General features: G+C 42.1%; 1 protein-coding gene across 2 annotated transcripts in view; it reads left to right on the top strand.

The window, feature by feature from the left end:
• LOC104919629 (cadherin-4) overlaps positions 1-16,530 on the top strand; it is a 220,216-nt gene that overhangs the window by 191,347 nt on the left and 12,339 nt on the right. For both annotated transcript variants that reach the window (XM_019271354.2, XM_019271353.2), the window contains exons 9-12: positions 1,682-1,819; positions 6,490-6,675; positions 9,812-10,068; positions 15,746-15,888. In XM_019271354.2, coding sequence (XP_019126899.2) covers positions 1,682-1,819; positions 6,490-6,675; positions 9,812-10,068; positions 15,746-15,888 — 724 coding nt within the window. The remainder of the gene's footprint in view (positions 1-1,681; positions 1,820-6,489; positions 6,676-9,811; positions 10,069-15,745; positions 15,889-16,530) is intronic.

Here is a 16,530-nt window from a genome sequence, read left to right as displayed (position 1 = left end):
AAGCCAAATCTTAATGTTCAGACATCTCTTTGAAGAACCAGCCAAAACGTGCTCACTTTCCCAAAATGCCTTCACTCTCAAGGTATAAAACTGGTCTTCACAAAGATACCGACAGTATCTAGGTATATGTTTGTAAATATATGCATGTATTTCTTATTTGCTCTCACACAAATATTTGTACATGCATTCTATGAATACATTTGTGCATGCACTCAGCATAAAAATACTTACTTCTGTTTTTGTTATCTGCGAGCAGTTAAGAAGTCTCAAACCTTGCAGAAAAAAAAAATCTGAGCTTATGTACTGTACATAAACTTCACAGAAAGATGCTACACAGCACACTGCGGTGCTGCTTTGGTCCATTTTTAGTCAGCATTTTGGCCCTTTGAAACTTTGAAAGTTTCTGCATCTACCTTCCCTTCTTGGGCTGGGGTGTTGAAGGTGTTAGGTGCTACAAAAAAAAAAATATATATATATATATATATATTTTTGGTAGTCCTCCTCCCTTGCACCTCTGCTGCATCCCCTGCTGTCTCTTATCCTCTCTGTTCTTTACTTTTGAAATGTCTTCTTCCTTTACTTCATATACTCCCACACCGATTCTCTTCTGAAGGTTTTCACTGGTCTGCAGTGTACTTTTAAGAGATTGTTGACAATAACAGACCTTAGTCCTTTAGAGGAAGCTGGGCATGCGGCAGTGTTGTTGCAATGCTGAGAGGTTCAGAAGAGCTCTACATAATTACTCCCTTGTCTAATTAGTGAGAGTGTTGTGTACACGCTATACACTGGCTGGTGGGACAGTCAGGCTGCCTCTAAACAAGATATAGAGAAAGAGAGGTGTATGTGTTGCTTTGTTTATGTGTGTCTGTGTGCACGTATGGGTGTTAATGAGAGTGTGTGTACAAGGTTGGAGTTCAGCCTCTCGTCTAGCATCACGATGAGAGGAACTGAGAGTAGCTGTCTAATCCTCCTGATGTGGCGTCTTGGCCTAATTGGGATATTTACTCGGTAATTAGCAGGTGAGAGAGACACTGGGAATGTAATTGGGAATCTCAGTGACGAGACACATTATCCAGACAGTCGACTCCGGGGCTCCATCCTTCAGGCAGCCCATTATCTGCACCCTGGGACTGAAGAAGAGACAGGATGCTGGTGAAAAGAGGGAGGAAGGAAGAGTGGGAATAGAGCTGCACGGCCAGAAGCACGCAAATGCACCCAAGTACAAAAATATCAATAAGAGAACCATATTTCAGCTTCCAGTGAAGTGATAAAGTGTAATTCAAAAGATGAAATGGCATTTATCATTCCCTCATATTATTGCTGTATAGATAGTCGATTAATCTCTGTCAGTTGGATCATTGTCTTCGCATCTGTCCATCAATGGCACTGAATAAACAATGTCTTTGATGACATACCCATGGGGAAGCTTCACAGTGCAGCTTTCAGATGGTGTGAAGTCTGGATGCGTTCCGCTGAGGAGGTTTCAACTCAGTCAAATGAAAGACTTCACCCTTGTGAATCTGTGTTTCAAATAAGACCATGGACAACACAGAACACAGGCTCAGCGTTTTGTTCCTCTGGGAGTCACAGTCTGTGGCTGTTGCTGTAGACTCAAGGAAGAAAGCTGTTTGCAGATGAATAACTACACCCCCTGTTTTGTTTTGTTTTCTGCCTTTCACAGAAAGTGTCCCAGTATACCATCATCGTGCAGGCCACAGACATGGAAGGCAACCTGAACTTTGGCCTTTCCAACACAGCCACTGCCATCATCACTGTCACGGACATCAATGACAACCCTCCAATGCTGACTTCTAGAACTGTGAGTTGCTACAAATAAGAGAGCGGGGTGAAGGGTAACAATTTAGAGGAGGAGGAGGTTTGGGTTTCAGGGGAAACTGTGGAAATGATGAATATGTTGGATTAAAAGAAACAGAAAAAGCTAGAGAGCGACATTGAAGGAGAGAGGGAAGGAGGAAGACATGCAAGAGAGATTGAAAAGGGAGGGAGGGATGGGCTGAAGAAAGGAGAAAGGAAATGAATACAACACTGTTATGTCGTTACACAGGAAGATTTACACAAGGACAGTGCAGGAGGGTGTATGAAGTGCAAAGGGCACTTACTCATTTCCTTGTAGAGGATGCACACGACACACACACACACACACACACACACACACACACGAGGAAACACCAATCCATATCATTGACTTTCATCTGCAAGAAAAGTAGAGCCAGCAAATCGTTAACGATTGTTGTCGTGATGGTGATATTTAGAATGATGATTACATTACAGAAGGTCATTATTGAGGGCGAGGTAAAAATTAAAAGTCCAAGGTAATGTGCTGTATGTAATGTATCAGTGTGGTGGAATTGAGCAACATCATCACTAAATGAATTTGTGAAGCGAGTGATTTAGTCTTAAAAAGTTTGCTTTGGTTTATTACACTCACTCTTCTTAACTTCTTAACTCAGGTCGTTTCTCTCTGCTGAATGTTTAGACGTGCGGGTGGAACAGCTGAGGTGGCAGCAGTATTTGTCACTGATGGCTAAAAAGTGGTGGAAAAAAAACTCTGAGCTATTATTCACATTGGTTTGATGTGGCAGGGACATGCATTTGTTTAGAGAAGTTAAGATGGTCAAAAGTAGAGTCAGCGCATCTGCATTCTAATTCCATGTCGTGAGGAAAAATCTTTCTAGGTGTCAGTACTGCTCCAGGTGTCAGAATTATTCAGTATGTGTGCTTTCCCATCAGTAGTGATGAGAGCACAGGCCTGTTGGGTAGATAAGGTGCTTAGCTCTGCAACTGCAGGAATAGAGGCTGAGGCGGTATCAGCAGTACAGTAGGCTCAGCTCTTTGAGGTGGTAGCAGAGGAGTTAGCATTAGCATTTGCCCTGGGGGCTATTAAGACCCTATGATGATGAGTTAGCACTGGCGGTAAGCATGTGTCAGCCATAGAGCTCATCAGAGAGCTGCTACATCACACACAGCAGGAAATGTACAAAGAGAGGGCAGGGGGAGAAAAAAAATGACACACAGAGGAGATGGTGGGCGAACAGAGAACAAAGAGGGAAGAGGAGTTGATGAGTGGACCACCGTGTAGATTCTAAGACGAAAAATGAGGAGAAATAAAAGTGATGAGAGAATGATGGGGAGAGGAGAAAGAATGAAAGATTATTTGGTCACAGGAGCTATTTTCTACAGCAGCGGTGATAAAGCATAGACATGCCCTGTTGTAAATCAGAGGCCTTTCCTGACTCGGCGTCCCCCACTGATTTAAGATTCTCCGCTGATGGCGGTGTATTGATGATAGTGGCCGGTAATAGATTCATATTCTCTAACTGTATTCTACCATGTTTAAGTGCATTTCCATCATCGCCACAGAGGGAAGTTAATACTATCATGGATATTGATGATAAACTTTAGTGGAGGTTTTGGAACCACGACGAGCAGAGCACTTTCACCCACTCCCTTCATAAATCACCCATTTTAGTGGTGGGATAACATAAAAGCCATTTTGTTGAGAATGCAGGCCATTATGCAAATATTTAGTGTTTGCAATAAACCTCATAGATCTTTCAACGTGTCCCAGAAATCTAAAGTTTGGGGAATTTGTCTTTAATGTTGATGATTAATATTTCATCACGCCTATCAGAGGCTGGCCTATTTTTCAAGGCGGCAAAGAGTGGTGCATGTGTACCAATGTGAAGGCTTTGGATGCTTATTCAGGGCTGCTGCGTACGAGCTTTGCATTATTTCTGTGATGAGATCAAATTTAAAATGTTTCTTATCTCTTTTGCTGTTTGTGCATACACTACTGGAACAATGGCGGTATCTCACATGGTACTTGCAATCACGCAATCAAGTGTATTTGTGCAGGATTTACTGCAGTGCTTCTTTTGGCATCTTTCCTTTACTATCCTCAAAAAGTGTCTGTGATGAAGCTCTCTGTCACTCCTCTCCTCCTCTTGCCTCTTTTTCCCCGCTGCCAAAATAGTGACAGAAGGATGAGGGTGTGGGCAAGAGGTGTTTTGTCAAGTGCTGTAAAAAAGCCAACTGCACTCTGTGCCAATCACAATCTTAACACAAGAGCTCCCTCCTCCTTCCCTTCAGTCCAGCAGTCCAGCAGTTGAGGATAAGATACAGTGTCATAGAAAGAAAAACTACCCAATCTGAGGAAATCTGATCCCCTGTTGAAAGACACCACTGTTATGCAAAAATTCATTGTTGAAACAAACCCCACTGCAGTATACAACCAAAAGCAATAAGAGAAAGAGTCAGAGTCAGTGCAGTATTCAACTAATAAATCATTAAGAGAGTGAAAGGAAGAGAACACCCGCAAGATTTTTCCAAGAGAGATTGAAATGCTCTCTTTTCAAAACCACAAATGTTGTATCACAGTTCATTATTGACAAGAACAATATCCATGCTAGCACACGTCAAAGCTCACTGACATTAGTCTTCGAGAGTCTTTCGAAAGATAGAACAATTATTAAATTTAATTGATGGATAATTGAGAGACCTCTTGGAGTTAGAAGAGAAATTATTTTCATTTCAGAGTTAACTCTTGCATATATTGTTAATACCACCAGAGCACAGATACCAAGGCTGTCTCAAGGCTGAATCTTTATCACAACAGCTTGTGTTTGATTCTGGCCCAGGGCCTTTGCTCCATGTCATGCTCTGCCATTTCTGTCTTTCTCCAGCTGTAACTTTCTAAAGTAAATCAAATATGCTTCTTTTTTTTTTCTCAATAAAATAAAAATACTGCTGTCTCCTTAGAAATTTTCATTTTAACTGCATTCCACAACCTTTTTTTAACTTGAATGGAATTCAGTTCTACGGTATCGGGACCAGAGCGGCAAAGTTAAGAGTTCAAACTAATTCTGAACATGTCACAGTTGCAGCCTCAAATAACAGATGACATTTAACTTCAGTGACTCAATCAATCAATCAATCAATCAATCAAACTTTATTTGTATACCACTTTTCATACAAAATGTGTAACACAAAGTGCTTCAATCAATAAAAAACAAATAATGTCTAAAATTCATTTGCTAAGTGAGTGTACTGATGATAGAGAGTTTTATTTGTGAATTCAGAATTTGCCATGTGCCTATGGGAAGAATAAATAAGACTTTTATTAATTAAGGTCTGGATGTCTGATCTAACCCCTCCCACGCCCCCATCCAATAAAGAGATAATGAGAGGAGAAATCTTGAACTGGACTATTCTAATAAGAGCTATGTTGGACCCTTCAAAGTCTTCCATCAGATCTAGTTAACTCTTGCCCTTAGTTGTTACTGTGTGCTAAGAAAGAAGATGCTCAAGGGCTCTTAGGAGCTCAAGAGCCATCTCTGAAGTTTTATTTTATTGAATTGGCATTGGGGAGTCCCTGAACCAAAACCACAGTAATAAAATCACTCAAGCACACACACATACCTACACACGCACATACACATTCTGACACAAACATACGACAACCTGCCCACTTATCCAACGCAGGCAGTACATCAGGACCACCCGGACTTGTCTGTTGTCTTAAGAATGTCATTGAGTCTCTGAACAGCTCTCTTGACGCAGCCCCCTAATCTGCCCGCTGCTGGCGGCTGTTTGCTGGGTGATGCAAGGGTTGCCAGGCAGGGTATTATGGTCTGTTGGAGTGTTTGGTCTGGGGCTTTGCTCTTTGATATCCTACACTCATATAAGCAGCTCAGTTTTTCTTCCATGCCTCTTAGCCGTGGTGACACGGTAACTGTATGGTGCCACACCCCTGCTGCCCCCAGATGAGGTGAAGCCACGGCAACATGTTCACCTTCTGACCCCATGTGACTGGTTAAGATTTGATGGGCTGCTCATGGAGGTGGGGAGGCGTTCGACTTGTGTTTCTTCAGGGTAGCAGTGCAGACGTTGTTGTTGTTGTCGGTTGGTCTTTGTGGGCTTATTCCCCTGAGCCTCTAGAGCTTTGATCAATCCCCACCATAACAGACACATGACAGACAGCGGCTCACTCCTCATCAGGCTTATCAGGACAAAGCACATGTGTTTGTACAGCACGGGGACAACTAAAAGCCACTCATATACGCTCAAACAGCTGTTTTAACCCTCCCCACTGCTGGCTCCTTCCAGCTCATCCATTCTCTCCTCCTTTGTCACTCTGTTTTTCAAAGGAATGAAATATTATTGCTCATCAAACATAGGCACTTGAAATGCAGAAAAAGCTGAAAACATTGAAATTGGAACAACGCCCCTGTGCGCATGTGCTTGCTGGTGTTTTTACTGCTTGTTTACTACTCGGCTGTGGTAAAAGTGAGATCATTAAACTTACTCTACCTGAAAAACTGAAAGGAGGACAGTATCTATGAAGATAAAATGGAAAAGAGAGATAGGCACTCAGCGTTTTTTTTGTTGACATCTCAATGTATCCTGTTCAAAATGAAACTATTTTGAAGCAATAGATCAAAAACTAACATTGTACTCTTCTTTCTGCAGTTTTCTGGTGAGGTCCCAGAGAACCGGGTGGATGTTGTGGTGGCTAATTTGACGGTGATAGATGCTGACCAACCGCACTCACCTAACTGGAATGCCATCTACAGGATCATCAGTGGAGACCCGTCTGGGCACTTCACCATCCGCACTGACCCCGTCACCAACGATGGCATGGTCACCGTAGTAAAGGTAAGACGGCAGCCTGTGAGAACACACACTGCTTCTGGCCCTATAGAGGTCATTGTGGAAGACGCAGTTTCATGTCATGTCTTTTTCTGTGCTGGAAATCCCCTGTGGATTTAAACAAAAGCAATAATAATAAGTTAAATGGGGACAGACTGGGGTCTTTGCCTTTCATATGCCCCTTTATGTCCAAATGAGAGATTGGGAGGCAACTGCGCCCTTCAGAAACAGCACATACCCTCACACACAGACTTAAACACAATGGCTGGCGAGAACAGTGTAGCAAATTAGGTATTGATTTCTCAATTACAAAGGCAACGTTTTTTATACACTCATAATGTTCTAGCTAGTGTGGTAAATGACAGCAACAACAAAGCCATGTTTTGTAACAACCTCCTATGTTACTGTTCAACCTTTCAGATGGAGGTTTTCCAGAGGGTTTTAACCCATTTAGGAAAAACTACAGCACATGGACAACTGTTATTCAGCTCACATTGTGTGTGTGTGTGTGTGTGTGTGTGTGTGTGTGTGTGTGTGTGTGTGTGTGTGTGTGTGTGTGTGTTTGTAAAGTGTGTAAATGTGTTTCCTTTTGAATGACCTTTAGCATTTTTTATTTCTGTGTTCATCCATGAGTGGCTCATTGTAGATCTACTTATCGTATCACTTTACACATCGCGTTTGTTTTGTAGAAATAAGCTTGTTTATTTGCGTGACCCCAAGGACCCTGGGGTTTTCTTCTTGTGTGTCTGACTCCTGCAAATCACATCTCACATCCTACAATAATGTTTAAAAAATAGCAATAACATCTCGCTGTAATTCCCACAGCACCTTGAGCAATGAGCATTGGCATTTTGCTTCTCTTCATTATCTCTAGATGACTGCTTTTTATAATCCATTCCTCTCACTCCCTGATGTAAAATTCAGCAGGCAGTCGGGTAGCTGTAAGCTTCCATAGAGACCCATGGGAGGTTATCAGGAAATCATAAAATAAGAGACAGGACACCCCCTGGGAAGAGGTGGAAAATAGACTGTCTCAACAAGTAAACAGAGGGGCTTCAGCTCACTCCGGTGAAGTCAAGAAGCCATGAGAAGACGCTACCTTTATGTTCCTATTTTTACCAAGGCTTCTGCGACTGCTAGTACAGACACATCGAATCACACTGACACCCAGGTATGCGGCAATCTCCCACGAGGGACCTGGGCTCCTCTGTAAACATGGCCTGAGGTCTTAACCAGAACATGTCACACATTTACACTGCTCTCTTGGGAGTTTAAGAGACGCATTCTCATTTTGCCGCACGGTAATAGAGCCAGTAGACAAACAAACATGCATAAAAATACACAAACAGAATCACTTGATTCGAATGAGTCATTAAGATATGTAAATCACGGCTTACGATAAACTCTGAGGACAACAGGGGAGGTGGAAAGGAGGAGAGAAGTGAGGCAAAGGCAGATTTTGCAGGATGGCGAGAGACTGCAGAGAGTATAGATCACAGAGAGCGAGGAGCTGGAGGGGTGCGGGCAGAGGTGAGAAGGCGACGGGGTGGGAAGTGGGTGTCCGGCAGAAAAAAATTAGGTGAAAAGGAAAGAGTGGAACGAGTGAAGCGGTACAGAGGAGATGTAAGATGTGATGGCTCATGGGCAAAAGATGGAAGCCGTGTTATTGACCTCTCACCCCTCTGGCTTCCCTCAGGGTGTGTGTGTCTGAGTGCAGGCACGTGTGTTTTAGTTAGCCTACAGCTATACTCTAGACCTCCCTGTGCTCTGAATACCACTGGCTGCAGATCAAAGAGCCTTGAGCGTGGTTTGCCTGTAAATGGGTTCCCAGTGCACCATGGGGTCACACACGAATACTCCTATCTGTGTGTACACACATACACAGACACACATATACAAACACGTGTCAACCAAGCTTGTCAACCAAGCTGCCTGATTAAGAATGCTTTTTTATATCAGGCCTGTGCTGCCACCCTATCCGCTCACAACACTCAGGCAATGCAACATACAGATGTGCCTAAAATCATTAACATCAGCATCAAACACAACAGACACAAGCCTTGTGGCGGTAATCATCATCTATGTACCTATTTAGAAATGTGCCAACAGTACCTACAAGCAGCGTATTTGTTCTCTCTCTTTTTTTTTTATTTCCTTGCTTGTTGTTGTCATTTGAACCTGATCGTGTAGTCTTCATTAGGAAAGCAGGGAAGTGTCACTCTGGTTTAAGCTCAACCTGCAAAACCCCCTGTAGTGTGCACACACACACACTCAAAAGGCAGAGCTCTGACAGCACCCTATGAATAGTCTAAACCCTGCTGCCTCTTCTTAGGATGTGTTTATATATGTGTGTACGTGTGTGTGTGTGTCAGTTAGTTAGTTGTTTAGTGAGAATATCGGTCCAATTTATCAGGGGACCACTTGACACGACATCTGTTCATTTATCATGTCCTTTATCATCAGCAAGGTTCAACGCATACTCCCCAGCTACAGGCAGAGAGACCAATGTTGACACTATAAGCCACATAATATTTATAGTACACGCTGTACACTTGAATACTTGACATGACTATTCATAAAAAGTAATAATGATAATAATAACAATAATGGTAGCAATAATCACTGACCATAAAAAAAATAAGAAAAGGCCTTATTTACAGTTTTTATTGCCAGTAAATGATTGATGAACTGTAGTTTCAACTGAAGAATGTATTTATTTTAATAAAAAGTCATCTATTTTTCCTGAGATAAAACTATAAATACACATGGGCAAAATAAATGCAGTCCAGAAAAAATGATAACCCTGCAATGAATACCACCAGCAGGGTTTAGTAATAATATAATTAATGATTATATAGTTTCAAATGTCCAGTTTCTGTTCAGACTATCTCGTAGAGCTTGTTTTTATGGCTATAATTTGTGTTGAGGTTTCACTGGATTGTATTAAAGGTCTTCATGTTACTGTTTCTAACCACAGAATGTGCAATCTTGTAATAAAATACTTGAAACTAACATTCCAACAAAAAAGGACCAATAAACATATTATGAAGGATATTGGTACAACCTTCAGCTTAAGTACGTATCCTTAAATTCAGTTGAACTGTCTCTTCTCACACACTATCATTAACATTCCTTCCTCCAGCCTGTAGACTTTGAGATGAACCGTGCCTTCATGCTGACGGTGGTGGTGTCCAACCAAGCTCACCTAGCCAGCGGCATCCAGTCCTCACTCCAGTCCACAGCTGGGGTTACCATATCTGTCCAGGATGTCAATGAACCCCCTTACTTCCCCACGAATCCAAAACACATCCGCTTCGAGGAGGGCGTCCCCGCTGGCACCAGCCTGACGACGTTCTCAGCCTCAGATCCTGACCGACTACAGATGCAGCAGACAATCAGGTGAATTTCAATCCATCAGACTGCAGAATGGGAATCCAAAATGGGTTGATTCTGACATTTTGATAGCATGCCATTAGTTTAATTTTCTTCTGGTGCAAAATCATTTAGATCTGATTAGATAAGTTCTGTTAAATACAGCCTATCTCCAGAGTCAGAAAAGTACTGTGTGATTGAAGCCCGGCTAGCTGTAGTATAAACCTGGCAGAAATCCCTCCATATGCACTAACAGCAGGGTAAAAGGCCTCTTGGATAGGTTCCATGTCAGTAGTTAAGGGTCAAAGTTCAACAAGGGTACTATATTTTGGCATTCCTTATCTCTCAAAATCTTACCATGCGAAGTTTATGAGCCAGAGGAGAACTCTGAGTAAGTAGGGTGAGGTTAATAGGGAGCAATAGCCTCTTGGGTAATCAGAAGTGTGTGCATTAGGGTGCATGAGCACATGCGTGCAGGTGCGCACACACACACACAAATAGAAAAAGAGAGAGGGGGAACAGGAGGTATGGAGGGAGTGGGGAGAATAAAGAGAACAGCTGGCTCGAGCCCAAACGCCTGACGCAGCATTATGTCCACCTGCAGTGTTCTTCCTCTGCGCTAAGCCTCTCTGGACTTTAAATGTAAACCAACCTTTAAATGACCAGCAGACCTTTTCCTCAGTCTCGCTGTCAACTCGGCGGCGGCAGCGACTGCATCATGGCCTATCAAATTTAGAGGTAATCTATTAGGAACACTTTGCTGTGTATTGATGTTTCTACGAGAAACGCTTTAGATTAGGATCACGTGTTTCCACTCATGGTGACATGTAAAATGTCCTTATAGATTACAATAAGTCTATTGGTATAATTTACAACCTCCTCCCAACCCTCACACTCCAACAGCCCCTTCCTTCCCATTTTCTCTGGGGAAAAGATCTAAACAAATTTCCCAGCTAATTTCACAGCAAATGAGAGTAAATTGGGTGTACATTATAATTTAGGAAGATGCCAAAGTCACCAGCTGGGATCTATTTCTCTTTCTCTCTGCCTTCTCTTTCTCTCTCTCTCTCTCTCTGCCTTCTCTCTCTCTCTCTCTCGCTCTCATCCTCTCTCCCCACTGAATTTACTTTGACCTCTTTGGTTTCCTGCCTGTTTTTCCATGACCTGTGCAAGGATACTGTACTTTACATCTTGGGATTAGGTTGACCTTTTACAAGAACACTGTAGTCTGTCACGGTCTCCTTAACACAAACACATACTCTCAGAAGCAAGTCTTCTTCCTCTGCTCTCAAGGCATGAGCAGGCAGGACTGTGGAGATGGCAAATCCACCACCTTATTCATTTGGATCCATCTGGATAGGATCACTATCAATCCCTCTGCTTTGTCCTAGTTCCATAAAAGGTAGCTACTCTAGACTGTTACGCAAGGACACTAATCACAGCTGTTCCCTCTGTCTTTTGAATTCTCATTATTCTGGAGAAAAAGCTAATCAGCTAAAGCTTGGAACAGTGTTTGCATCACCCTGTTGAAATTTCCTTTTCAAACTTTTATCCCACAGAAGTGATCTCAGTGTGCACACCTTCAAATTCTATCATTCAAATAGGTAGCTGACATGTCTGTTAGACTTTTAGATATGACACCAAGGTTTATGTTACATGTAATTTATGGCAGGTGTCTTTGCATATGACAAAAAGCTGTATGTCTTTGCAAATGGATGGTGCAGATACATAAATAGAAGAGAGACAAGGAGAAGATTTAGAGGGCCGTAAAATTCGAAAGTAAGTTGAAAAAACGCCAAGGGGACTGTGAAGGGAGGGAGGGGGGAGTTGAGAATGGTGAGCTGACTCCAGGTCAAGATTTGAACTTGACAGGTGCTTATCAAAGCAGGGACAGAGTGACAGTGTCCTGTTGGGGGTGCAGAGGAAGCGATGTGGACGGGAGCAGGGCTAGGGGGAGGGAAAAGAGTGAGGCATCATGCATCACCTGTCAGACACCTGGCCAGTAAGGTCGAGACATGGAACTGGAGACACTGGCATAAATGATTACCCAAACCGCCTTGGCTTAGCTTGAGACATGCATTTTTCATCCTCAGGGTCGGGGGTTTGAAAAATAAATGTCATACCTCTCCCTGCTGCTTGCTAAGATCGCTAACCTGCCAGGCCTAATCATACATCCAGCTTTACTCACACACCAACCAACTCCCAAATGAGAGAAACCTCCGGGTAGAGGAGAGCTCAGGAAAACATTGGAAAGAAGACATAGGAAGGAATAGTAAAACTTTCACACAAAATATAACATTTATTCCAGAATAACACTAGAGTAAACAAAAACTGTTTACCTTTCCAAGAAGACAAAAAAATGGCATAGCACTTCATTAAAAAGTTAGAGATGGAGGCTGCCAATTGCCCACAATAACATTGTTGACAGTTGGGACTTGTAAACTAACTGTTGGTGCTTTCACAATCATCATTCTAATAGCCGGAGTAGCCCTATCGTTTACCGAGCGCTATCAGAAAAAATGAAGTACCGGTAAGTGAAAATAAGTGTTTAAAGCCAAACACATTCTGCCCTTAGCTTATCTGGAGTTTTCCGTTAGAACTGAGCTAATAATGCAGTGGACTGTCTATTCAGTGTGTTGGAAATTAGCTTGGCTGCAAAGGCTGTTCATTCAGGACTTCATTTGCTTCATATAAGGTTTATTACATCTGCACTGAGGGCTGTTTAGGAGACTTAATTAAAGGGTGGTGGTGGACAGAGCACTCTGCTTTGTGAACAAACCTTTGTGTTATGGCTTTTATCATCAGAGCGCACACAGCCACTTGTGCTATCATGCTCTGTGGCTGTAAAAGAATAGGTTCTGGTGGTATTTTATAGCCCATTATGGAAGAAAAAACTCCATTAAAAACCCCATTAATCCAAATTACAAAAAAAACAACAGAATTTCTCACTTGTGTCACAGCCCAGCAGATACTTTTAGTTATATGTGCCCAGATTTTGAGATATCCGTCTATTGCTTCTTTTGTGTTACTTAGATTTAAAGGAATACTTTGGCCTTTTAGGGAAATGCAATTATGTACTTTCCTGGTGAAAGTTAGATAAAAAAGATTGATACTCCTCTCATGTTTGTACAATAAATATAAAACTGGAGCCAGCAGACAATTAACTTAGCTTGGCATGAATGCTGGAAGAAAGGGCAAACATCCATTCTGGCTCAGTAAAGAGGTAAAAAAAAACAAAAAAAAACATTTATATGTAATTTTATTTATACACAAATGGAAATTGCACGTGCAAACTCAAGTTTGAAACAAACAAGATATGCCATGTTAATTAGTGACCTTTAGAGGTGCTGGTAGACCAGCTTTGCATAAATCTTTAAATAGTGCATTAAGTCATTTTGTGCGTCATTTCACCTGTACTGAGTTATAATAACGGCAAGATGGCGTGTCAGAGAGAGAGAAAAAAATATCAGGTGACAGTACAGAGAGCAAGAAGGTCCACATCTGGAAGAGGTGTGGGTGGATGGATGGGTTAAACAGACACAGGACTTTCACTCAGTGGACTTCCAGTCTTAAAGCTAAGCTAATTGTCTGCTGCAGTTTATGTCCCATGCGAGATCAAACGTCAACTGTGACTTATGTTAAGTTGCATGTATAACTTATGTACAAAGCATTAACCACAGATTTATTATTGTTATCATAAAGACCAATTCATTCTATCCTGCGTGCCTAGGACTCATAAGTCTTAAGACTCATGCAGCATCTGTAACGGGTGCCCCTCGTCCTTAAAAACGCTGCAGTATTTATACTCCCATGATCATACATCCCATGATATCATGTTGGGTAGACTTTTTATTTTTATTTTGGGCATACAGCAGTTATTCTCTGTTTACTCATGCTTCCAGTTTTAATACTAAGGTAAACATCTGCTCACTCTAGCTTCATTTTGAGGCGCACATATGAAAATTGTGTCAATTGTTGGCAAGAAAGCGATAAACACATATCCCAAAATGTCAAACTATTCATTTAATAAATTTAACAGCCAATGTTCCCTGTATTTGGGTTTATTTGGGAACCCTTTAATTTCCTTCTGCTCAGTAAAAACTGCAGTGCAGTTTGTCTTCCTGTCACTGGAAACAAAAAGAAATAGTTTTCTTTCAGTCTGGACAGAGGGAGCCAGCTTGACATAGCAAATCTAAAAGAGATGCAATTAGACACCGAAGAGCAGTAGGTATCAAGTCGGGTCTTAATGAGCATATTAAAACCAGATCATAGGGCCATGCTGCTGAATGTCGCCTCTCCCTCTCCCTCTTTCCACTGCAGCCCATTCCTGATCATTTCCCTCACACTTTTATCCCACCCTCCCACTGTGATGGACTCACTGTAGTCCTGGTGGTGATTTCACAGCTCGTCAGTTAGTGGCTGTGGGCTTGGCTGTGGCCTGTGTGAGACCATCAAGAGTGTGGGAATGTCATCTCTGTGATCCCTTTCCCTGCACTGCGCTATGCCTTGGATCATGCCCACTACCTGCTGGGAAAATCCCACCTCCCTCACTGCTGGAGAGAGATTATACTCTATGTCCACCCCCTCCTCTTTACTATCACCCACCCCTCCAGGCCTCAATTTTCACCATGTAAGTAGAAATGTACATGTGGAATTTAATGTTAATAAACAAGTGGGCTATACACTGACAGTAAGTACACTGCCATTCAATAAATATAAAAGCAAGGTTAAAGTCAAAGCCATTTCAATTTGGATGAATTTAAAAGCTGAACCTGTATGTCACATACAACAACATGACCTTATTGCCCAGAGTGACATCCAGTAAATGAAGCCAGGGTGATGTAGAAACCTTGTTATGTAAGCTCAAGGTGTCACATGTCCACCGTTGATGTTTCACAGGCAAAAAGTGAGATTCCAGGCAAGAGAGGTGGCAGTTGATGAACTCTGTATCACAGAGGGAATGAGACAAAGATGAGAAGATAGACAGGGATAAGAAAATGTATGAATACAAAAGCACAGCAAGATGAGGTGAGGCGGCATGGGTCGAGAGAGATCAGATAGAATTGAAAGTGTGGAACGAGCCCAAAGCTACAAAGCCCAAGAAACAAGAACAGTTAGATCAGAGTGAGATTGGGATTCTTTCCAGGAGATGATCCCCGGTTCCTTCCCTGCCCTTTATCCCAGAGGAATGTCGCCACCTGCTACCACATCCACTTTCCTGTTTGACAGTACTGAGATCCTATCATCACGTCTCTACCCTATTACACAGCTTCCCCATACACACACACACAGTAACATATGCAAACATACAAGCACTAAAGCACACATGTATATAAATCTGTCAGGCAGTTTAGCCTTACCAAGCATAAGCAAACACCTCCTAGAATATGTGCATGCAATGCACACGCAGGTATTTGCAGCAGTGCTTAAGTAGGAGGTAATTGACTTCAATGCCTGATACACGCAAGTGAAAAATGAGGTGAAATTGACTGTAGGCTGCAGGCTCTGGAGGAGAAGTCAATGAAGAATTAAACTGTGTGAAGGTCAGGCCGTTGTGATTTTGTGTGTGTGTGTGTGTGTGTGTGTGTGTGTGTGTGTGTGTGTGTGCAGACAGTCTATGTATACACAGGTGCCAGAGAATATGCATGTAAACAGGGGACACAAGCGCTAACTTCTCCATCGGTCTGTCCTTCTGCATCTTTAGGTATTCAAAGCTGAACGACCCTGCAGACTGGTTGTCCATCAACAGAAGCAATGGTCAGATCATCACCACAGCAATGCTCGACCGGGAATCTGTCTATGTCAAAAACAATATATATGAAGCTACATTCCTGGCAACAGACAATGGTAAGAGCTGCTTTTAATGCACATGTTTCTGAGGATGATGGATCATACATTTGACAATTATGAACCTATATGAAATGTCACGTATCTGTCCTCTACTCTGGGCTTATGCCTGCAGGGTCACCTGTTAAAGCTACAAAACAAGCTGCAGACATGTGGGTGGGATGAGTAAATCAGTAATTCAAACATTATCCAAGTGTCCTTGAGCAGGAGATGGAGTTGAATGCTATGAATGCTGAGAATTTTGATCATTGTAAATACAGGTTAGAGTGATGTGAAGTGATAAAAATGTTGCATACTGTTTAATGAAAATGAAGACATTTATGTGAATTTAGAGGAATATAAAGACATAAAAGCTCTGCAGCATTTAAGTGCAGTGCAGCCGGGTTACAGAAAATCCAGGATTCACACAAGTGGTCACACTTTTGATCCTCCCCTCCTTCTTATCTTCTACCCATGACTGCCTTCTCATTTCCTTTCTCACAATGTGGCATATATATTTGTTCTGCCTCACGTTTAACTGAGAAACTCAATCACAGCAAATAAATAAGTTCTCTTTTTGTCAAGTGGAAGCAAGTGCTTTTTCTCAAGTAAAGAGGGAATGTTTTTTTCCATTCCCAAATTGCCTTATCTGTGACGTGCAGA

Source organism: Larimichthys crocea, unplaced genomic scaffold, assembly GCF_000972845.2.
Source record: "Larimichthys crocea isolate SSNF unplaced genomic scaffold, L_crocea_2.0 scaffold97, whole genome shotgun sequence".
Taxonomy (NCBI): Eukaryota; Metazoa; Chordata; class Actinopteri; family Sciaenidae; genus Larimichthys; species Larimichthys crocea.
The sequence above is the reverse complement of the archived record's forward strand: the minus strand, read 5'-3'. Positions and strand labels throughout refer to the sequence as shown.